This window comes from Lepisma saccharinum, chromosome 21 (genome assembly GCF_977018435.1).
Source record: "Lepisma saccharinum chromosome 21, izLepSacc3.1, whole genome shotgun sequence".
In the NCBI taxonomy this organism is placed as follows: domain Eukaryota; kingdom Metazoa; phylum Arthropoda; class Insecta; order Zygentoma; family Lepismatidae; genus Lepisma; species Lepisma saccharinum.
The window spans coordinates 18828216-18853655 of NC_139249.1; the positions used below are offsets into that span (position 1 = coordinate 18828216).

General features: G+C 38.2%; 1 protein-coding gene across 3 annotated transcripts in view; it reads right to left on the bottom strand.

The window, feature by feature from the left end:
* LOC146004335 (fibroblast growth factor receptor 4-like) overlaps positions 1-25440 on the bottom strand; it is a 173119-nt gene that overhangs the window by 63055 nt on the left and 84624 nt on the right. For all 3 annotated transcript variants that reach the window (XM_083143119.1, XM_083143117.1, XM_083143118.1), the window contains exons 3-9: positions 13143-13293; positions 9161-9555; positions 7856-8047; positions 6613-6821; positions 6108-6249; positions 3959-4141; positions 1321-1509 (exon numbers count right to left, since the gene is read on the bottom strand). In XM_083143119.1, coding sequence (XP_082999245.1) covers positions 1321-1509; positions 3959-4141; positions 6108-6249; positions 6613-6821; positions 7856-8047; positions 9161-9555; positions 13143-13293 — 1461 coding nt within the window. The remainder of the gene's footprint in view (positions 1-1320; positions 1510-3958; positions 4142-6107; positions 6250-6612; positions 6822-7855; positions 8048-9160; positions 9556-13142; positions 13294-25440) is intronic.

The window sequence follows — 25440 nt, forward strand, 5'->3', positions numbered from 1 at the left end:
CTCAAATTTATGTCTACTGTTATTTCCGAAATGTCCTCAAGGGTACAACAGTGATCAAATGAGCTTAAAAACACAACTTTGTCATCTGAAAGATAAAGGCTCAGTGGTGCCCCCAGGATTTTCGAAATAGGGGGGGCGTAGTAGTAGTCAGTCCTTATTTGCCATCTTCTCCTGCCTTTGACATTCTCTTATTTATTATTATTATTATTACTATTATTATTAAAGGAGGGGCTATGGTTAGGAATGGACAATATCGGAAATTTGGTATCACAATATATCATCATAGATGATACGATACAATACTTTTTCCATATCATGATATCAGTGATATATCGTGTCCACACTATATATCACCAAATATCATGATGATATATATCACTGATGTGATATATATCGCTATATCATGACAATATATCATCAACATGATATATATTGCCAAATATTGTGACAATATATCACCAACATGATATATATATATCACTAAAATATCGTGATGATATATAGCCTACATGATATATATCACCAAAATATCATGACAATATATTGCCGAAATGATACAATATCGCCAAAATATCATGACGATATATTGTCTAGTTGATATCGCCTGAATTATATTTTTTTCAATATAGTGATATATCCTCTGGACAATATATCGCCCAACACTAGTTATGACCCCCCCCAACACCCATTTGGGCACACCACTTGCTCCACTACACACTTGCACAAGTGAAGGGTAGTTCTTTTTACCCTCTGAATGCTAAAATCTTTACTATTTCCTTGGCAAATGACAAATGAACATTGCTACGTGAGCCTACCACACCAGTAAGTATAGGAATGGAGGACAAATTCTGATAACACCATCACTTCATGGGCAGATGGCGAAAATCTTTTGCATTGGCTTATATGTGAGTGCACATAAATCCTGAAGATTATTTTTTTTCTGAGGCTATCAGGCAGTTAATCAGCTCATGAAAATACAGGTTGATCAACAGAGTTTATGCTGAAATATGTTAAACTACTACTACTACTACTACTACTAGATATAAACCAAACAAAGGTTTGACCTGACTCACTCATGTAGTACATAAGCAAGCACTATACTTCTTGAATTGTCAACAATGTTTCAGTGCATTTGTGTTAAGCTGTCTCATTGATATTTGCTATATTTATTTATGTAATATATACAGGGTGTTTCCATGACACTGAATCAACCCAAGTACCAATAAGAGATAAGGAACCCCTGTCTGGAAAAATGTCATTAAAAAGTTATAGCCAAAATTAAAGCATATTTTGAATAATAGAAACATCAGAGTCACTTACCAACAACCTGTACAATAAAAGTGAAATTGACGCTGCCAAATTGATTCTCAACAATGCATGTATAGTTTCCAGAGTCTTCTGGTGTGACATCCTGCATTTCCACATTCCAGCGTTTGAAAGTGAAATCTCCCAAGTACCTTTTGGGAACCTCACCATTTTTGTACCAAGTGATGTTTGGGACTGGATTACCTGTAACATAAAGGAAATATATAATCACTTAATACAAGCATTACTCCAGGAAGCAGTGTGATATGAAAGATAAAGTGTCCTGAGAGAGAGTTTTTAGCAATTACAATTTACAATGAAGTGTTGCCTTTAAGGTGGTTCCAAGTGATACAGGGTGCCAAGGAGCCAACCGACTGACACATTTCAAATGGTCATAATATTATGTGGAAATAGGGAAAAATAAGCAAAACCATCTATAAATACATCCAAGTATGCTTACTTTTTTAAAAAAACACATCAGGCAGATGGCCTCCCTTTACATCAATGCGTGTCTGGGAGTTGCCATACACGCGGCTCTGTAGGTCATCACCAATAGCCACAACTTCATCAACAATGGCTTGTTTTAGTTTCTACTATACTGAACAGAACTCCAACTGGCATCTGGGAACAGCGAAGCAGCGATCAGTTGAATTTTCTTTGCCTGAGATCGGGCATGAGTCACAAGGTACCGTGAACAACGAAACAAATGAGCGTTGGGTATACCACATGTTGCCAAACGTACTGTAAAGCGAGAAAGAGTTTTCTCGGTCTGCACCAGAAATCAGCGGGTTCAACTGAACACATGGTTCTGCACGTTGAAGTTTCCGGAAGGACCACCCACAGGTGCACGGGGGGACACAATCATATAAAGACAACTAGCAAAAACAGAAGTATACTTGGCAACATTGCTTCGGGAGAGCAAAGTGATCCCTTCAGCTTTTACTTCGCAACTGAGTTTGTTGACACCCGTCGGACCACACACCCCCGGAAATGATTGGGGGACAGGATGCGCCAAAAATAACCTTCAACGTCAGCCGCCAGTTGGAGTTGCGTTCAGTATAGTCATCATACATTTCTTCAAATTTCTTCATCCAAGCCAATATGATATTCTGAGATGGTACATGTTCATGTCGACCAACATCGAAATGCCAGACACACTGCACTCCTGTCAGACTTCGTTTTGTAATAAATATATTGAATTTTCCAATGCTCCATTGAAACTAATTATACCTCTCTTCTACCATTTCCCTTCCTGCCACCGTGCCGGTGCAGTATTCAAATTTGAAATGTGTCAGTCGGCTCCGTGCCACCCTGTATTATAAAGATGGCAGTGCATGTTAGTTCTAGAGTTAATTGGGCAGTTCGGGAGTAAACTTGATAACGCACAAAAGGATGAAACTAAGAAAAATGAAAGTGAAAGTTCATCCATTGCATTTTGGTTTATGTAGTGCCTAGCTCATCCTGCATGTTTTTGCAAATTAACAACTACTGAAAGAAGTTTTGTTCACTAATGTACGAGCAATAGGAGACTGTTTAGTAACTACACCTAATGTTATCTCAAATTTGAATGAGTGAGGTTTATCAAATTTTGCTCCAGAGCCGCTCAATATGATTTGAAATCTATAATGAATATTAATCACGCTATATTGCTTCTGTCACCATTAGAGCAAAGGGTCATCAGATTGTAGAACATAAAAACAGTTCAAATACATGTACTCACATTAATTTTCATTTTTATTATGGGCCTAGCTGTAAACATTTGTGCACTGACTACAAAATTAACACTTATTTTGTGCTTTAATCTTTTTTATGCTCTCAACCAGGGGTCTTCAACCCATGGCCCGCAGAGCCCTTTGCCGTGGTCAGTGCCCATTTGAAAAATTATGTACTTAACATAAAAACCAGATTACGTAAATGGTAGATGGCAGCATCTTACAGTTCTCACCATAGTGTAGCTTCATGGTTCATGAGTGTAATTGAAATTGTTAATGTGCGAGCGTCATTGAAATTGATAATGTGGCCCGCACTGTCTGACGAGTTGAAGACCACTGCTCTAAGCCCTCTCTGGATTGGTGATTTACAAATGTGGAGCAATGTGCAAAAAAATATCATAGAAGGAAAATTACTTAACATAGCATATTGTTGGTGTTGTTTCTTCAAGGAAAGACTGTTCTTGTGGGAAGTGAAATTTTTTCATCGTCCCTCGCAAGAAGTGCAGTCAGAAGAATAAGAAAAACTGAAATTTTATCTGAATACAGTGGAAACCCGAGTTTACGTTTCCTCAATTATACATTCATTGTTCCCTGAAAGTGGTGTAAAAATTGATACTTCTTGTGAAAGTCCTAACTATTCTGCCCAGAGTAAAACAAACATCAACCCTCCATGACAGAAGCTCCTCATTCAATGATGTATTCATCCACATATTTTAAAACCAGCATTTATAAATTTCAAACATGTCAGCTTTCAATAAATCTACAACACTCACATTGCATTGAAATTCAAGTATGTCATTTATTCACATCGTGTTCCAGAGAAATTATGAAAAGCTTTCTGACGTGATGCTTTTCCCCAAAATGGACCAGCAAGGCGTACTGTGACTGGTCCTGATTAACATTTTTTAAATATTTCATGCAAAACCATGTAAAATACAAACCTTCTGCTGGACATTTCAGCTTGATGGAATTCCCAGCTGGCTTGAAGATCAATTTTTGCATTATCTTCAGATTCTTAAACTTTGCGGAGGAAACTGGCGTACCACGAATGATATCTCCTGCAGATAAAGGTGCGGTTTCTTCCACATCATCATGGTCCACTAAAGCATGCGACTGAGGCTTGTCTAAATTAAAAAAGAGAAAAATCAATTGAAAATCACATCGGTAAAATTCCTAATCAAGAGAACAAACGTAACACTTTAGCTGCCACTTGTACCGCTGGTGGTACAAGCGTATGCTTTACTAGCAAACCAGCTAGTATTGATAAATATGTATTTATGTACACATAAAAATGTATAAACATAAAATGTGTGTTCAATGTTATTTCAGCAGGAGATAATTACCATGGAACCTATTTTCCAGCCCTATTTTGCCACTGGATTTGTCTCCTTGGTGCACATGCACTTGTGTTAATGGTCAATTGGTCAGTAAGACTGATAGATTACACATGAATTTTTTGTTCCATAACAATGACAATTTTCTTCTGCTTGTATGTATGCCATTGTACACTGTATATACTAAATGAGATTTGTTTATGTGTAAGATTTTGAAATATTGAGTTACAAAGAAAAGATAATGCAATGTCACAGTCAGTCTAAATTCACAGAGTGCTCTTTCTTCATTTGGCACGTTGTAATAAAATGGACTACAAATATGAAAATTTAACCCTAGAACACTATCGTGTTCCAATATTACAGTGTGACTAGCACTATGTACATTTTATGTACATGAAGGAATCTATTTTTAACACAATCTCTGCATCATGAAAACAAAATGATGATTCTTTGTGAACATTATCTTGTTTATTTTCCTTACATTGGAATTTTATTCTTCATTTTAAAATGTATAAACATGGTTTTATTTAACAGAATATTTTAAGAGAATGTCTTGATTGACAACTTTCAGATCAGGTAACCTTTTATATGTATCAAACCACGGAACATATAGGCGATGTTCGTATGTTTTGTTGTTTCAAGGCTGTTTTTAAGTACTGAGATTACCAATTTTCCTACATTTCTTCATATATCATTGGATCCACCCATTATGATCACATGGTCGTTTTTTTCCATAGTCCTTGCACATTTAAGGTAATGATTTAACAACTTCTGTCAATGGGGCACCAGGTTTAGTAAATCCAGACACCTTGTATTCACTACACTTCTCTCCCAACTTAGAAGCAATACCACGACTATGGCTATCTCCCAAAATTAAGACATTACCTTTGTATCTTTTATTGACTAGAGTGTTTTGGTCGTATTTATTTGTGTCAGGACGTTTACTTGTTTTGTCCCAATTTCTCATTTTGCTGATATGTTTCAATGGGAAAGCATTTGCACTTGATGTGTGAGCAGTTGTTATGGGGCTAACTTCTGCATTGTTTAGCACTTCAAACGAGTTTGGATGCACAACTGTATCTGATACACTTTGATTGGCTGCATAGTTGTTGTTGGACAAGTTTATCGCAGACTTCTTTGTTTATGTTTCGTTTGACCACTTCTGACCATGTACCATGTTCCATCTTCTCTTCTCTTTTCCAGTTTAACAGTTCTAATTTGTCTGCTTCGAGAATTTTGATGATCTCATTTTTTGTTGATAGTTCACCTTGCAGTTTTTCTATTTCCAGCTTCGCTTTGTTACAATTACAACAGCCTGGCATTTTTATGATTTTTCCTTAAGTTATACCTAATTTTTACCTGTTTATCACTACACTATGTCCTGAGATACTTATAATGTTTGTGTCGTCTGTGTGGCAGGTTTTCAGAAGTTTTTTCCAATTATCTACAAGTATTTTCCGACGAGCACAGCAGCACACATAACTCTACTTGATGCCATTTTTGCCATTTGTGCAACAAAGTATATATACACCCTGTCTCTGGAATCTATGGAGCAAAGTTGCACATAACAGAAGAGAAGGGGAGGAAGTGAGCCAGCAGTGCATGCTGCTCAACTCACTGCCCTTACTTCCCCTAATACAAGTTTATTGGTCGAGCTCTCTTGCTGAGACAGAGTGCAGAATTCAAGCAAACGGGACTTTCAAACACATCACACAGAACTAAATTTAAAGAAACTCGGATCTGAGAGTGTACCTACCTTCTATAACTTGCACGAAGACACTATTATATTGATTCTCTTGCCAGGAACCATCCACTAGACACACATACCAACCCTGATCTTCATATGTTATATTGTGCAGCACCAAAAATTGGCTCTCTATTAGACTGCCTCCTTCAGTCTATGAATGAAAATGAAATAATAATTAGTGCTAAGCTGATACAGCAAATTGGAATGTAACATAACAATGTATAAAAAACTGTGATTACATAATATATTTTGATGTAATTCTTGAACGATTTGAAACAAAACTCTGGTAAATTGAAGCACATAATTGGTAAAACAAAACAGACCAAGGCAAAATTAATTGTATAAAAATATGCACTAAAAATGTAACTTTCCACCCTCTAACAGTGTCGTCTTCAGACGAAGATTCACGATAAATTTTGGGGCTGCTTTTATTTGGTGTAATTTTTCTTGCACAAATTCTGAACACTATTATCATCAGTTATCACTGTTTATAGCTAATTAATCTGCAACTCACCTGGAGTATAGTTCCATTTTTAAAATCATCCTCTGAGATAGGAAACTGGCTCAGTCTTAGCCACCGTACAGGTACTTTCACATCAGAAGGAACAGGACATTGAAACCTGACATCTTTTCCGAATGTAATGCTAATATTTCTAGGAGGTCCAAGCATGATGTGAAGTATCGGATTTGGTTTTTCCACTAATGCCAGTGACTGAAGTTCGTCTGGTTTGGAGAAGAAAGAAGATTGTAAGCAAGTAAGAGGCAGGGGAAAAGGGGGGGGGGGGTAAAAAAACAATGTTAACTTAGGATATGAAGGAAATGTTACACTGTTTACAGTAAATTATTTTTACCATGTTGCACTGGCGTATTCTGAAAATTTAACCTAGTTTACCACAATAATTATTATTTATTGTATATGCTTATTATATATTAATTAGATATAATAGAAAAAGAACACCAAGCTTGCAAGTTTAACAAAAACAGAAGTGTGCCAACTTCAAATTTTCCTGCAATTTCTACATGCATGAAAAAAAAATGTTTATGGCAGTAAACCCGATAACATGGGAGAATACGCCACTGGTAGCAATGTAATTGCACGATACAAAATCACAACGAACTGAAGAATGTATTTGAATTAGAGATGGGACAGATTAATTGGTACTCTATCGGTTGATCGGTTAAAAACCATAATTTTACCGATCTGATACATCTACAAATATCTTATTATTTATTCTGCCATCTTGTAATAATATTAATGGCTAATCTCCATGCCCACTTTTTGAAAAAAAGTAATTGTCTAAATATGTACCTTCTTTTGCACTGCAGTCACCTGGAAACAAATATTTATTAAGGAGGGCAATGAACCAATCAGCTTCTTCAAGGATCATTTCCAATTTTATATCAGATCGGTAGAATATTGGTTATCGAAATCGGTAAATTTTATAACAGTACTTAATCGGTATTGTCCAAAATTTCGTATCCACCCATCCCTAATTTGAATATTCCAATGAAATTAAATTGTGCTCAAAGTTATTGCGTACAAGGGATTTTGCATAGCATATAGAGAAACTTATATTTCTGGTATTACATGTACAAAATCCACAAGCTGAAGTCTTATCTTAAACAACACTAAAGTCGTATATTTTACAGAAATTTGAACTATGAATAGTACAAGCAACCTTCATGCAATGCATTCAAAATACAGAATTCATATTTTTTTTTTTGTACAGTTGTAGAGGAAATTAAGAAAAAATTACCAAATACTTCAAGGGTTGTTGAGTGGCTAATCGATCCATGAGTATTGGCGACTATGCATTTATATATCCCTGAGTCACCTTTCCTCAAATGCTTCAACGTTAGTGTCCAGGAATTCATGTGCATATTTCTTGATCTATCAATGTCTAACATGTGTCCATCTTTCCTCCATGTAATGGTTGGAACTGGGTTTCCTGGGGAGAAACATCACATGTATAGTCAACGAATTTAGCAGTAGCTAAAGTTTTCACTTTCACTGAGAAGAATTAAAGACTAATTATACAAAGGTCCTGTCCGAAAGGTGCAAGACCGTACTTAAATCGAGCATCCTCCGAGTATGGTCTTGGAGTGCGGTCTTCAAGTCGTGGACTGGAAGTGAAAGTCTTTCGAATTGCACTTCGACTGCAGCACCAAATACGATCAGTAGATAAAACTTAGTACTCGTTGTTTTCCCCATGTTTTAAACACTTGTTTTTCACCATAGAAATCACATAGCATTTTCAAATGTTCGTACACATACATTTCTACACATTATAAGAACTTTAAAACAACTTGCTGGCCCATAACGTATATTTAACCTGTGTTGCTAGCTTTCTACCTCCGTGATTTTAAACAAATGAACAACGAGTGTGCAAATCACGTGACCTAGTCACCTCCCATCTGTACTGCAAGCTGTGCACTTGCGTACTTCTGTCCTTGGTGCTTTCGAACTGTACTAGGTGATGTCACTTCCGCTAAGACCATACTTCAAGTCCGTACTTTATACCTTTCGGGGCAGAGCCTAAGTAATAGAAAAGTCTACTAAAAATAATCGAATCGATAAAACCTTGGACAAAAATACTGCATAAAGCAGTGGATTGTGGCACTACTAAGTAGGGTAAACAAAGTAATATATAGCTGGACAGATTCAATCAAAATTTTACAACATAAATTAGTATAATTTAAGGTGCATATTTATTTTATGCGGGTACATTAAAAAGGAAGCTCAGAAATATTCTGTTGCAAGTGCAATGATGCTTTTCTAGCATCCACCTTATAATGAACGTTAGCTACGAAGGTGGTGTGAAAGAGTGGTTATAGTGTATCATAGTGGATCGACGGACCCACTTTTATTAGTCACCGCTGCCACAATGACCGTGTTTACAAAAGTCTTGTGCATGTACTGCAATTAGAAATCGAACCGTGTAAAAAATTATGCCTCTGGACCATAACAAATTCGGAATTAAACAATTCGAACTTGGGCGTAAGTGCTCATTCTTTCATAACTTTTCGTATTATACACTAGACAAAATTTGCTAAAAGCTTACCGTCTGCTGGACACTTCAGAGATACATCGGATCCCTTTGGTCTTCTCTTCACTGTTTCCATTTCAAGATCCGTAAACACTGGTCTCTTGGCAGTCACTGCTTTTTTGTATCGAGAAGATGCCTGTAAATTTTCATCTGAATCCTCTGTAGTTTCATTTCTGGCAGCGTTTGACATTGAATCAAGTTGATGGACGGCATCGTCTGCATTTGGTTCCAAGAGCCCTGAACCATCCCTGAATGATGTAGGGTTTCTTGGTTGATCCGAATCTGGAGTTGAGTCGGAATTCCTATTTCTGACCAAGAGAGTGAAATTACGCCAGTGTTCTTGGTTTTCTGCTTCAGTCTTACAGCCATACTCTCCCATGTCAGTCAGTCTTGTATTTTTAATGTTAATTCTGAGGGGAAAATGAGAAGAACCAATATATTAAGCTTTGAAACATGACATTTTAATAACAAGTTATGCACAAATATCAGTACGATTTCTTACGTTTCACACTTAACAAGTTCACATGTAATAAACTGTTGAAGACAAAGGAAAATTATTTTTGCTTCAAAAATAATAAGAGAATACCTTGGTACTTTTGAAAAATGAAGCATATGTAGACTGTAGCAGTGAATGAGAGTATATAACAAATGTTATTGCTGCGACATAAAGTGCACAAATTCCATTTTCTGCTTGGTTACCTGCAGCAATAGCGGCTGTAAGTGTACAACTGTACGGAAACTTTATAAAGTTGCATTATCCCAATATTATGATAGTTTGAATCTTCTACCGTGCGGTTTTGAAATGTATTCCCCAATACGAACTAGTCAAATAAATAACTTCATAGCAATATTCAAAATCCAAAAACTGTAGTGTTTGTGTATCTATTACAACATGTGTTGTAGTATTTAGACATGTGGACTAAAAAATGATAATAATTAGTATACCTTTCATTCATTCAATGAATGAATGAATATAAACAGTAGTTGTATTGAAAGAAAAAGCTGCGTTGAAAAAAAAAGATTTACTTTTATTTGGGATTACCGCTTTTAGCATCCTTGAAAAAAAAAAGTCCTATTACCTCTTCTTCTCTATCCTACTTCAGGTGATCAGTGTGATCACGGGGGAGGGTGCAAGGGGGACAATTACCCCCTAATCATGGACGTCCGCAGATATTTTTCCATGGGGTATATAGCCACATCAAAAAACACCACTCCAATTTAAATTATCGCATTACTGTAATTTACTATGACTGAAATCAAATTATACGTGTGAAATATATTATTTTACGTTGACGCTCGATTTCTAAGGAGGAGGTGTGAGCAGCCTTGCTCCCCCTTCCAGACGTCCATGTCCCTATATTAAATAGTGTAGAGGAATCTTATCGTCGTTATTAAACGATATTATACAGTGGAACTCGAACCTCAACATCTCGAATTCCTTGATAGGTCGAATTTTTGGTAATCCCCTTGAATTGTGCATAACACTCAATACTAATTTAATTTTACCTCAACAACTCAAATAAAACCTTGATAAGACGATTTTTTGTAGTTTATGGGATGCCGTTCGAGCTCAATAACTCGAAGGTAGACTATGAAAAACCTCTGAGTCGAAGTTAAATTCTAATCAACTCTATAACTTGAAGTTTTAGTCCCACGGACCTCAAGAAGTCGAAGTGTAGGGTGCGTATGTACGTCAGGTGAGCATCAATCGTGTCGGGACTTGAACTGCCCCACCTTGCCGTGTATGTGACCCATCATTGTTAATGTGCTTAGTGTGCATTGTAGAAGTGTTGATAACGTACAGGTACTGGACAAAATAATGGAAACACGAGTCAGAAGTAGGGCATATTTTCAATGTGCGTGGTAACTCTGAGCACGGCGAAAATCAACCTTCTCTTGTTTGTTGCAGGTGGTATGTACTGTGCACTGACAGTAGAGTGAGGCAGTGTGGTAGTGCACGTTGTTTAGGTGTAGTGAGTGACCAGTATAGCCGACCTGACGGAGTTTGAAAGAGGTCGAATTGTTGGTGCCCGTTTCACTGGAGCATCTGTGAGCAAAACAGCGAAGTTATACGGTGTAACACGAGGCACGGTCTCGAAAGTCATGACCGCATACACAGTTTACGGTGAAACAGGGTCTGCTGAGCACAACAGTGGTTGAAAGACGAAGCTGCAGGAAAGGGACCGCCGGGCCTTGAAGCGTATTGTAACGTTGCAGAAGAAAACAATGGCCACCAAAGTGACTACAGAACTTAATCAGCACCTAAACAACACGTGTCATGCAAAACAGTGTGGCGGGAACTGCATGAAATGGGTATCCATGGGCGTGTTGCTATAGCCAAGCCCCTAATATCTGAGACGATTATCGAGTCTCTGTGGGCTGTTTTGGAAACCAGGGTTCGGCATCGATTTCCACCTCCTTCGTCTCTACCTGAGCTGGAGGCTGTGCTGCATGAAGAATGGCTTCAAATTCCACTCACCACCATTCAGGACTTGTATCGGTCTATTCCGTCCCGAATCCAAGTTGTATTGCATGCTAAAGGTGGCCCAACACCGTATTAATACATGTTGTTCCGACTTCCACAGGTGTTTCCATTATTTTGTCCAATACCTGTACCTCTATAACTCGAAGTCGGCGACTTCGGCCCTCAATAACTCGAACCTTGGTAAGTCGAAATCCTTGATACCTCGAATATTTTCTTTTCCCCCTCCAGTTCGAGTTATCAAGGTTCCTTTGTATTATACTCTTGAAGAAAAAAAAAGTATTTTCAAGCCGATTAAAGTTCAAAGCAACTCTAGCGGAAAAGTTTGGCAATGAACAGCCCCAATGAAGAAGACGAGAAATCTCTCACAATATCGTGAAGTAAGGAAGCTAGAAGTCGACCGGGAAGTGAGTTTGAGTTGGTGTTTTAAGCCTACTTTACGCACAGTAAGGCTAATCGGGACTGGACCTACAGTTTAAAGTGGGATCCGCTATGTGCCTCCACCTGGTATCGAACCCGGGACCCCTTGATTACAAGGCGACGATGCTACCACTGCGCCATCGAGGAGGCCTGACCGGGAAGTGAAGACTGACCTAAGTACCGTGTGAGTTTGGCTAGCCCCGATTAGTTATACATATATATGGCTATGTACATACATATGGCTAGCATAAATATAGGGGCAAATGTAGTTGTTATTTAAAACGCTGCTTGCACATTGAAGAAAAATACCTGGTCCACATTTTGTCGTTTAGTCTTGCATGATAAAGTTCGACAGATAAGACTGGCGCAAAATACGCGGCTACAATATTCATGTCTTCTCTCAGCTTTTTCATCAGTTGTTACAAAACACAATGGAGGAAGCATTATTGACAAGTGCGGTGAGATTGAAAATAAATGCACATCGCTCACCGTGGTCTCGAGAGAGTAAATTATGCTCTATGAATTTCGGAACGAAGATGAGGATTGGCATACGTATGGATATGGACACCTAATGTACATTATTAACCCCAGAAATTAAAAAACAACATTACTTGTCCAACATCAACGACATCCGGCACAACATTAAGCCAAGTTTGACAGCTTTGTTTGAAAACAAAGCTCCAGCTCATGCACATTCGTCTTTCGGGCGGTTGTCAAACCTCATTCAGTTCATGCAATGTAATGTTTTGTTTGATCCCTCTGGAATGATCATGCAAGACAGACGACAAACCATTACGTCTGGACCAGGCTTTATGTACTTTTTTCGGTCAAATCTGACCAAAGGAACTTGCATTCGAGAAATAGTGCAATCGGTTGTGCGGTTCATCTGCATATTTATTCAAGTGTCTGCAACATTGAATGAAATTTGAAGATTCTAAATGAAAATGAATCAACGTTTGCCTTGTTGCACATCTAAAGCCTAAGCCATTTCAACAATTGGTTAGTCTGATTGTTTATTCAGGAATACTAAGGAGGATTTTTATTTTTGTTGGTGTATTCTTATTATTTAATGGAGTAAAGAAGGTAGATTCTTACCTTTTTTTATTAATTTTTATTCTAGGTGGTGTTGATATCAACACTTGTCCGTTTTTGTACCACGTAACACTTGAAGGTTGGGCTTTTAACCTCGAGATACACATGAATTTGAAACTATGGCCAACTACGACTTGTTTGATTTCTGCATCCCCTGCAAGTAATAGAAAGAATACATCAATTCTTATATCTACATGTGAGTATAAACGTGTTGTACAGTGGGATCCATGAGTATTACCATGCAAATTGCCCATGATTATTTTCATTCATTTTTTCTATTACATCCTATGTGCTTTTAAGCGAGGGATTTTTATGTATGCTGGTGCAGAAGTTGTCAACAGTTTGTTTTGAGTTTTCTTTTAATTCTTGAAGTTCTTATTTGGTCAAATAAAGTGCACGAACATGGTGATGGACAATTTGCACTGTAATCCTCATGGATCCCACTGTACGTCATGCATCAAAATAAATTATCAATTTTTAAGTAAGCAAAATGCTTCTCTTCAAGCTAAAACAAATTTAACATGTCATTATTGTTGGTTAGAATATTTTTGTCGGTGTTACTTGCTTCCGTTATTAAATACCGGGAAGAAACTTTTAAGATAGTTGAAATACAAGCAAAAATAGAGGAATGATCCAACGAGATAGATGAGGTAGACGGAAAGACAAATCTATCATCTTTCGTTCGGACAAATTGAACTCGAAATATTGCCTTTCCATTTTTTCAAGAGAAGAGGGTGCAGTGGCGCAACCACAGGAGGGGACAAGGGGGTCAAACATTGAGGTAAATGAAACAGGAATTAGTTCAATAGTTGCGACAAGTCTGTTACTGAATTATAAATCGAAAGCATGCAAAATAGCGTTTTAGTGTAACGATCGCCTGGCTTCTCAATTTGGATGTAATAATAATAATTGTTAGTGCATACAAATTAGAAATTTATATTAACGAACTAACTTTCCAACTAGAAAACATTCTGCGCACATCCTTGCGTAGGGGTGCCCACAAGGGGGATACTTGACGCGCCTGCGTCATGGGATTTTTTTGGGGGGCGGGACAAAATTTTATAGTTTAGCTACTAATTCTATATATCTTCACACAACAGGGGTAGTTAGTTTCGTTTGATTGACTTGTAGTTTTTCTACCTACCTGTGGGTTATCGCGGCGATGGGTTCGAAATTAAACACCACCTCTTAGGCCTTAAAAATCGTTTGGAAGGGCAAGGTTACTCAAGCAGACAAACTGTTAAGAATTAGGTTCAATGCACTAACAATGGCAGGGAGCCTGAACAGTTATGTACGTTTTATGTTAGCAAACATGAAATTGAGCCGTGCTTCTTCTTTCTTTAGTATTTTAATTTCAACTGCATTAAAGGTTACGAATATCATGCGCCTTTCGATTGTTGCCATGTCGGCAGTGTTATAGTTCCGAGTCGGCTTAGTAACTTCCGACATGGGGACTTCAGTTTTAATGATGATTTCAAGCACAATTGTTTCACTTTTATGTGTTCCTATAATTCGACTGACTGGAAAATTCTAAAATAATGTCAATTTTCCTTGTTTAAAGTTTATGTATTTCGAAAATTTATTTTTTAAAAAACGAAATCAAATTATCGACATTCAAACAAAAATTAATTGTTGGGTGTTTATCGAAAGTATATTTGTGTGTGTGCGCGTGTGGGGGGGGGGGGGTGTTCTGATGTACAATTCTTTTGGGGGGATTTTGATGAATGACTTGGGGGGATGCGTCCACGGCTTTGGGGGGATGCGTCCACGGCTTTGGGGGGGCACACCTGGCCTTGCGTAAAACCTGAAATTGTGCTCCGTCCCCTACGTGTCAATGAAGTTTTTAAGTTTTGACGTTCTGATCACTTGCAAGAAAATGAATGAATAAACGAATAGGCTAATTAGTTTACAGTTAGTTATACACATAAGTGCACCCAGGAATTTTCTGTGGGGGAGGGGGTAGTGGTTAAACTAAATAAAACCAGAACATAAACATGCGGGAGCGAAAAAACTGGCGTGGTTCTTATTGTCAAGCAACAACTTTGGTACGGGATGAATTGAAAGTCCTACAAAAGGGTGCAACGATTGATAAATGATGTTGTGCCGTTCCAAACAGTGATTCCTATTTGAAAATTATACAATTTGAATTAAAATTTCTTGGGTGCGTCAGCACTAAGGCTATTTTGCACCCGTCACACTATACGGGATCCAGCCCCTTATCATAACAAAAATAAAAGCGTGTCTGAAAACTAAAATTTCCTTACCTTCGAAAGGTAAGCCTCGTTAGTCTGCAGTCCAGGGTGCACTACTTGGAAGGAGCACCCCTTACACCCCGAAAATTATACAATAATTTTTCCATTATAAAATTGTGGGGGAAAAAATATTTTCTGTTTAATATGATGGCTCAAGGGGGTTTCTGACCCCCATAACCCCTCCCCCGCCCCCTTCGGTGTGACTGTGGTTATACATGAGAATGAAAACAATGTGGAGGAAGGGGGAATACGTGCCAAAAATCTAGGAAGCGATTTTTTGCATATTTAAATAACGCGTTTTTCTGCAATTGTTTTTATTCGTTGTTAATTACCATTAACACTTCTTAACTTTAAAAAGATAATTTTCTGGTTGTCGAACATTGAAGAATTATGTGAGGACTAGGCCGATCGTTGAAAGCAGCGTTGGTTTGGGCAGATTTAGAACAACTCATCTGTTATCCTTGTTCATCTTTGAAGCTTCTCTGCCTTTCTATGCTTCCCCTAACAGCCATGTGGTCGCCAGATCCATCCAATGGGAAGACTCCATGTCCCTCAGGAAGGAAATCACGGTGCCAGTCTTCACCTGCCTGCCATATGACACAACGCCACTCGCTGGATTTCCAATCCAAACATTCTAGGTATGCACTCACAAGACAAAGCGGATGCTATTAGACGCGTGCAGGAATCTTTATCGAGACTTCTTCCGTTGTACATTTTGCTTTATGGATTCAAGCTTCAACATTGTCGAAAACTCACAGCTATTGTAGCTAACTTGACTTTCAAAACAAATCACTGATAACATCATCTCTTCTATCAGAAAGACACTTTCACTTCTTGAGGGTAGAAGTGAAGGAAGAGGAAGGTTCTGATAACTCTTGCACACGGCAGTACAGCTAAGACATCTGCCCACATCCAGTTTTTGGTAAATGCAGCACACAGAGTACGTACGTACATTCTGAAACGTGAAAATAATGTAACTTTTTAGGGTGTAGATTCATTGTACTAAATTTTAACTTACGTTTCGCTTTAGGGAATAGTCATGCAACGTATAAATAAATTTGCCTGTCTCCTTTGCTGTCTTTGTCGTAATCTATTGCAATTGAATTTTTCAGATATTTTAAAGTGGTTTTTCTGCTTGACCATTTCTCTCCGGAGTTACAATTAGTTTACTAATTTCTATGCTAAATTTGTTGCAAAAACCAAAGAACACAATCAAGACTGGGACTACAAATTTACCACAAAATAATAATAATGAAATAAATTATTTTCTCAAAATTTTGGGAGTGTACTCTGACAACGTGTTACGACACCAGGGGTTCCGGGTTCGAATCCCGGCCTGGACATGATTGTTCACTGCGAGTTTCCATTCATCAAATCATCATTCATCCTCATCTTCGCAATTATTACCCAAATGTGGCAGAACCGTGAAGTAAAATAAACCAATTCAATCAATCGAATATCACACTGATTACTGAACATTGGAAGATTGGTTGGTTTGTTGATTTGGTGTTTTAAGTCCACTTTATGCATAGTAAGTCTAATCGGGACTGGAACTACAGTTTAAAGTGGGATCCGAACCACTATGTGCCTCCACCGGGTATCGAACACGTGGCCCCTTGATTACATGGCGATGATGCTACCACCACTGCGCCATCGGGGAGGCCCATTGGAAGATATATTCGATGCATTTTATAATGGGAAGCTGCTTTGAAGTTTCCACTGAACGTAGAAACTCCATCTCAAAGTTGTGAACTTTTTCAAATATTCAAGGTTCCTTCTGATGCCTTTTGCGTTTATTACATGTGCGTTTTGGAGCGAGTCTGATATCTCTGTTATGCAACAGAAACTGACGCCAGCTGATGGAAAGGCGACATCTGATTCCTCACTTCTGCTCTGGAGGGAAACCATTCTCCCAGGAACTGTAAGAGAAAAATCCTCTGCTCCCGCACGTGGCCATTTCTGGGAATTTTTACCCCTCTTTCTTTACGGAACCGTAACAGCAAGCACCCGTGGTTGGCTCTTCGTGAAACGTGACTGGCCAACTTCATCTTCCGGAAGCCTGCATAACAAAAAAAATAAGTAGCTACCTACCAGGTCTGAAGTTAACAATCATGTTTGGAACCCACCCAACAACAATTATGCATGTTTTGAACAGAAGAAGAAACCTAACCAATTCTGTGTTTGCTAGTTTCTATTTGTTTTCCTGGCTAAACATTTTAATGAAGAGCAACTTTCTTTTCTTTCCTTTTGCAAAGAACAGAAGAGAAGTTCTGTTACTGCCATATATACATCATCGAGAGGGAATATCCTTTGTTTGAAGAACAATATGGCCGTTGTCAGGCTACAACTGGGGCTGGGAGGCAAAAAAGTTGATGGGCTCTCAAATCGAGCGCATCCTAAAACTGCATCTACTAGCTAATCTTTCCTCGAAATGTTTGCTGCATGTGTGTCAAAGTACCTACTGTGTAAAGTTCGTTAAATCTTATCTCCTGCAATGCTACGTTTTCGTCCGGAATGTTCGAACAAATATGCAAAAAGGGGTATTTTGGTTATTCACATGAGTGGGTGCTAATGTTATTTTCGGAAACTTGGAAGTTGCTACACTATCTAAAAAGTTTACGAAACGCGTTCTTATTATCTATTTACACGAGAAATTAATCAATTCGATGAAATTAACTTTTCAATGGGCTCTGTTCCAATGTAAAGTTTGGCAGTTAAAATTTTGTGTGAAATATGTTGTAGAGTGGGATGCGCAATTTGTCCATCACCATGTTTATTCTCTTCGTTTTAGGCAATGAGAGCTTGAAGGATTGAAACAAAACGCTAAACAAGTTGCTGGCAATCTTAAAGTCCGAGTTCTCCTTCAAGAGAAAAGTAAGTAAGTAAGTATTTATTGCTTATCTCATGTGCGAGCCATCGGCTGTGCGCACTACATCTATTTGTATTACACAACTATGATTTTCCTTACAGACTACACTTTCCATTACATTCCGTATATGTGTTAAATAGCAGTTCTGGTCGTTTTAACTGTTCTCACTTAAACTAACACTATTCTTCTTCCTTATCCCGTCTCTGTGCAACACTTCTTTTCCCCCTAACTGTTTGTAAATATACCCCCACTTTTTCCAATAGTTCCATGTTTCTTTGCACTACGATTGATTTGAACACAGTTTCCAAGCTGATGTTGCGTAGCTTCTCCTCCTGCAGAACGCGCGTGTCCTGACATAAGAATAAATGGTCTGTCCCATCATCAGCATTGCATAATACGCATTTATATATCCCTTCCTCATTTTTTTACTGTGTTGTGTCTCCATCCCCCTAGCCTCATCCATGCCAACCCCTTTCTTGCCACCATGCTCACCTTCTTGATGTACGGTACTTCTCCCCATTCCCGCGGTCCCCTTCTTTGGAGTTCGAGCGATCTCTTGGTTTCACATTCCGCTATTATTTCCTGCCTATCTATATCCCAAGAGAAAAGTAATGACATGGACAATTTGTCGGGCAACACTTGTGTATCCCAATGTACAATCGAAGGCAAAGATAATAGTAGGAAAATTGTTCATCACTATTTTCATTCTTTATTCTACAACCTGTGCTAAAAAAAAGGTAAAGTGCTCCCCTGTGCATAGCACCACGCCATGAAGGCGTATAGGGGGTGTGGGGGTAACGCCCCACACTTTCTTGATCCGGTCGTGAGTGGGGGTGATGTGACCGCCTTTACACCCCAGGGTTTCCCCCAGGTACCCATGTTATTCGACGCTGGGTGGGCGATTCCATCGTTCCCGGATTTGAACCGGCCGGGGATCGAACCCGGGACCTTTAGCATGGTAGTCAGACGCGTTACCGACGGAGCCACCGCGGCCACCCTACAACCTGTGCTGTTTTATGTAATTCTGTTGATGTGTAATAGATTGCCCTCTGCTTATTGGCGAATTCGTTTCAATTTGCGATCATCACATTGTGGAAAATAAGACTGAATGAAAATGGTGATAGACAATTCTCCTACTATTTCTTTTGGCGTTGGATTTACAAGTTATATATATATATATATATATATATATATATATATATATATATATATATATATATATAAATGTACTTTTCAAACACTGCTACAAAACATCCCCGAGGTTGACACCAGTATTCCCATGCAAGCCCCGCTTCAAAGGCCCAATTCTTGGAAGTAACTAATGTACAAGGATGTGACATTTGGACGGGACGCAACAACCCACACTCCACCTGCTCCCTTTTTCTCCCCCACCTCCACAAGTCGACTCTTCGGAGAGAGGGAGCCTTCCATTGAGAATCCATGTCTCAACTCTGGCATTTCTCCAGTGTTCATTTTGGACAAAACTAAAGGAGCACAAGGGCAATGCTCGGAAAATGTAATGAAACGACTTCACTGATAGGTGGTGGTTGGAACGGAAATCATTAAATAGCGATCTACAAATTGACCCCGTTCCTTCGTTCGTTTGGCTCTCGCCACTGAAAACACTGGTAGTCTTTAGCCAAAGGTTCTGACTGAATCAAACTTACAGTCATCACCAAGAAGAAAGAATGCGAGACCCATAAAATGCTTTTCTTTATGGATCCCCAAAAGCACCTCACGCCACCCCACAAACGCACCAGCACTGCACGAGATGAACTCTCTACTTAATGTTTTCATTCAGAGTTCGCAGGATTGTCTAACTGCTAAAGGTTTCATTATTCTCTCAAATATGTTTTCACCTTCATTGTGAATGGAAGATTATAACGCACTGCATATTATGATAGGTACAGTGGGATCCATGAGTATTACCGTGCAAATTGTCCATCACCATGTTCATCCACTTTATTTGACCAAATAAGAGCTTCAAGAATTAAAAGAAGACTCAAAACAAGCTGTTGACAACTTCTCCACCAGCATACATAAAAATCCATCGCTTAAAAACACATAGGATTGAAGAGAAAAATTAATGAAAATAGTCATGGAAAATTTGCACGGTAATACTCATGGATCCCACTGTACAACCAGGAAATCAGGTAGTACCAGTAACTTATACAACAATATCTGTTCACCATTTTCTTTATAATTTGTAATATTTATTAGAGTACTAAATCCTAATAGAAAAACCGATTGCACGAAAAACTAAAAAGTATAAGATTGCCGCTGAATTATATTCTGTGCTATGGATGGGCAAGATGATAAATACTTGGATTTTAAATTGTACATTATTTGTTTTGAGAATAATCGATGATACGAATAGTCCAATATTTGAAAATAGCCGTATTGCCTATATCCTAAAAGAAAATATCCGATACGTGGAAAGATAGAAAATCTAGCTCTGGCAAGTCAAACAAAAGTCCTGTAATCTCATTTTGAATTTTCTGTTCCGACAAACTTTTGAGTGGAGCCAACACATCCTTACTGGACCAACAAAACGTAATAAGCATGTTTTATCATTTTATTTATTTAAACATATGTTGAAGAATTAATGCATTAACAAAAATATATTAGACATGTAAAAATTGTTGTACGTGTCTTGTGTATTTTTCTTGATTTTCTAGCAAAACTGAACTGCATCTTCCACTCAATTTACCATTGCATGACGGGAAACTGCCTGCTTGCAACACCCTGGAAGATGTACAGTGGGATGCACAAGTATTGCTCGGCAAATGTCAATGACTATTTTCAATAAATTTTTCTCTTGCATCCTATGTGTTTTAAAGCAAAGGATTTTTATGTATGCTAGTACAGAGATTGTCAATAGCTTGTTTGACAATTTCTTTCAATTCTTGAAGCTCTCATTGGCTAAAATAAAGTGCACGAACATGGTGATGCACAATTTACGTGGTGATATTTATGAATCTCACTGTACTATACATGGACAACAACCTCAAACAATCACTTTGGCAACTTTTACGATGTGAGACACTGCACATCAACTAGAAAACTAGAAAAATAATAAAGATAAGGAAAGTCAACATCCTTAAATATCCTATGTTAGCACGAATGTATTTACTGGTATTCATTATCCACTTACATCCAGGTACTAAGGATTCAATGAAAACCGGGACAGTAGGTCAACCTACAGCAACAACAAAATGTAGAACTCCTTTGAATACTTGCAGTTTCTCTTGAAATTTCTTCCAAGGAACAACGAAGAACGGAAGCAAATATTCTCAAACATGCAGTAAAGTCTCTTGGATGGGATAAAAAAAATATGTGTTTACCTTTCGTTTGGTTAACTTGATTTACTCCAACGTAGCGCTTGCTACACTTGCATCATTGTCTTCAACAAGAAGTTCATTGTGAACATAGTTTACGACAGTTTGCCAACAGATGACAGCACTTCCGCTAACTTTTAGGTGCAATACCGCAGAAACGATTTCTTCAGAAAACCGCAGGCCAGGGTCTTTTCTCCAGTGTGGACGTTCATTATTGTAAACTGTTAACCATCCTTCTTGCACGATTGTGTATCTCAGAACAGTCTCCACAGTATTGCGTAAACTCGAAACAGCTGTGTATGTATCAGATGACTTGAGAAACAATTTGTTTGGTTTGCCTTATTAGGAATTCATTCGTTAAGCAGCTGACAGCAGGGCAAAATTTATTTCGCTAAGCTTATAGCCACATGCTGAACAATCGGTTTCAAACAGCTTGGCAACAAAACGTGTTAAACGGTTCACATGCGAGCATTCCAACAACGTTATGAATCACTCAAAGATGATCTGTCTGCATATTGGGTTAACCCCCACAGTGTTTAGTAGGCGTCAGCGTGTTCGTGTAAAGTAGAAATACTTGCTTATAAGAATTAATGCTTAAAACATTGCGCATCTCATTAACATGTAATTAAATTAGAGATGATACTGTATGGTACGACAACTTCCAAAACTTGGCACAGTTCTAGTATCGTGAAAAATATAAATTTCTGTCTGGGGGAGGAGGGTAAATTTAGAGGCAAAATGGCCAAGTTGGGAACTAAAGACAAGAAAGCTCCCACACGATCCTGAAGTGGGGTTGCCCCCTTTTTTTAAAGAAATGTCCCGGTGTCCCGGAAAATGTTCTCGGACATTGTTCCGTATTTAGCTTAAAAAAAACTAATTCAAATTTCAAAAACGTTTTATACAACAAGAAATTAATAACAATTTATAACCAACCTAATTGGATACCAATTACCATTTACCACTCAATCCTCATATTAACATTGGTGTAGAACTGCTCATTGTCGATTGTCGATATGTCGAATAAGAAGCGACTCACGACTGGCAAGGGCAGTTCTCGTTCTAATACAGCTAGCTATCACTTGTTTCTTTTCTTGGTCAATGGATCAGAGTGGAGTGGATAATATTCAGGGCTTACGTGATGTAAAAAGTTTTCTTTTGTTTAGTCGTCAAAAAGAAAGTGTTCTTATAGTAGTGATTATTCTAAACAAAGGTCGCCAAGTGTTCACTCAAATATTAATATATTTTGTCACAATGTTAAAAATTCGGCATTACAATGCTTTAAACTGCAATTGATTTTGTAATGTTTAAAAATGTTATAAAAATAAATTCAGCTATATCCATGTCTATATGTGCCGTTTCTTTTATTTTAGAAATCTGAAAACCCTATCCTTGAAGTAAGGAAGCTCAAGGTTTATCCGGAAGAGAGGACAGACAAATATACTGTGCGAGACTGGCTTAAGTTTATACGTTGTGTACAAAATACCTACAGGTAGGAAAAAAAACAAGATACCTTCATTTCAGTACATACTAGGGATGGACAAATCCGGATAATTTTCTATCCGGATATTAAATATCGGTCTTATTGGAATTGTCTTGATATCCCAATGTGTGCATTATCCGGACAGTTTTATCCGTTTTACGGGCTAGCCACATATCCTTTTATTCGTCATATTCGAATTATCCAGATTATCCGTTGCAACAAAAACGGATATCTGATTTGAAATCCAGATATCCGTTATCCGGATTGTGTGGGCCATCCCTAGTACAGTGGGATCCACGAGTATTGCTCGGCAAATTGTCCACGACTACTTTCATTAATTACTCTCTTGCATCCTGTTAGTTTTTAAGGAATGAATTTTTACTTGTGCTGATAAAGAGGTTGCCAGCAGCCTATTTTGCGTTTTGTTCGAATTCTTGAAACTTCATTGCGTAAAATAAAGAGAGTAAACTTTGTGATGGACAATTTGCTTCATAATAATCATCGCACTGTACAAACATAAACAACATTTAGTGGTCTACTTAGAGAATCCCTGAACAAACCATTTGTTGCGAGAAACAATGGAGCAAGTAAAGCAACCGATGAAGGGTAACTAATTTCTCTAGTAAATAATAATAATATCCCGTGGCGCAATAGATCGTGAGGGCCATGGCCTACCTACCGACAGCCAACCTTACTCTAGTACAAAACTAATTTCTACCTGGTTGTATTTTGAAGATTCATTGTTAATTTCTAAGTCAACTGCGAATGAAAGCAAGTATTTGCATTTAGACGCCAGAAGGGAAGGATATCATTGATATTCAATGACCCTAATGCATCAAATGTATTCTATGATGATCGATTTGTTTAAGTTTTATTTCCGTTTTTTGTCACTTTTGGTTGATCGTGAAGATATGTTTATTTTATAAATATCAACGTTAGATGCTTCTTAGATTTGACAAGCAAATAAGATAGACATATCCACTCTACGAAATTCATGGCCGGCCCCGTGACGAAGTTGTTAGCACATCGCGCTACGACGCTACGGGTCCCGTTCGAATCCCCGTCTGGGCATGGATGTTTGTGAGTGTCCATTCATCAATTTCGTCATATCATCACTCATCCCCATCTTCGCAAATTACCCAAAACAATTGGCACAAAAAGCTAAGTAAATCAATCAATCTACGAAATTCATATCCGGACATCAGTGTTGTTGAAGGCCCAGGAATTTTAAATAAATTCAATTCCGGTTCAGGAGAGAAAATCAGCAAGCGTAAATGGGTTCTGAAGCGTAAAGAACCTTTTTATCTGTAAATGATTGATTTGCTTTATTTTACTGTATTTTTTTTCATTTCAATTCGGTCCAAGAACCTTTAAATTCAGTCCAGGAACTTTTTTCCGGATGAATTTAAATACGGTCCAGGGAGCTTTTTCTCGGATCAGTTTAAATAGGGTCCGAGTTCAGCGTTCCAACACTTACAACAAAATGTTGTCATTCATTGCTTTGGAAACAGAAAATGAAAACACATTTTGTGTTGTTTTACAATTAATGTCAATGTAAGCGTACTGTATTTTGTCTAGCTCGTGTAGTGTCTTATATATTTACATATTTAGCACATTTTTACTACAAATAAATCCGTTACCTGGTTATCACTTATCCAGGTATATCATATATGCAGGTGCGACGATACATTTATTTGGAATCGTGTTCTATATTGAGGCATCGGCATGTAGCTCCATCACATAGCCGTTTACCAAAATCTGTCGTACAATTTCCGACAGGTGGCGGCATCATACGGTGCAAGAATCAACTACGAAGATCAAGCATTGCGCTATCCAGCAGTAAGCTGACGATAGGGTTTGAAAACATGGAGTGGCGCACCCCACGAGGGGTGTGATGGAGTGAGCATATTAGAGGCCAGAGAGTAGGCCGGAAGCGAGACCCGCAACAAACAAAAGCAGATAAATAAATGTGGTTTGTCCTTAAAATGGAGACTGCTATAACGTCACTTCACAAAAGTAGATGCTAATCCTGTTGAAGAAAAGGGAAAATTATAATTTCTTCGAGTAAGAATATAAGAATAACATTGGCTGACTGACTGACTTCTTAAACCCGAAGGTTCATGGCTGCAGCAACACAGGCGTTCCATCTGTTCCTATCTTGAGCACGATCTATATACTCTTTTCCATCCCTACCGATTGCCCTTAGGTCCATCTCAACGTTGTCCCTCCATCTTAGTTTTGGCCTTCCTACAGGTCTCTTACCGTCAGGTTTCCCAACAAGAATCCTGTAAACTCCTCTTTCCTCTCCCATTCGTACCACATGGCCTGCCCACCTAAGTCTTCTTGATTTAATTATTCTAAT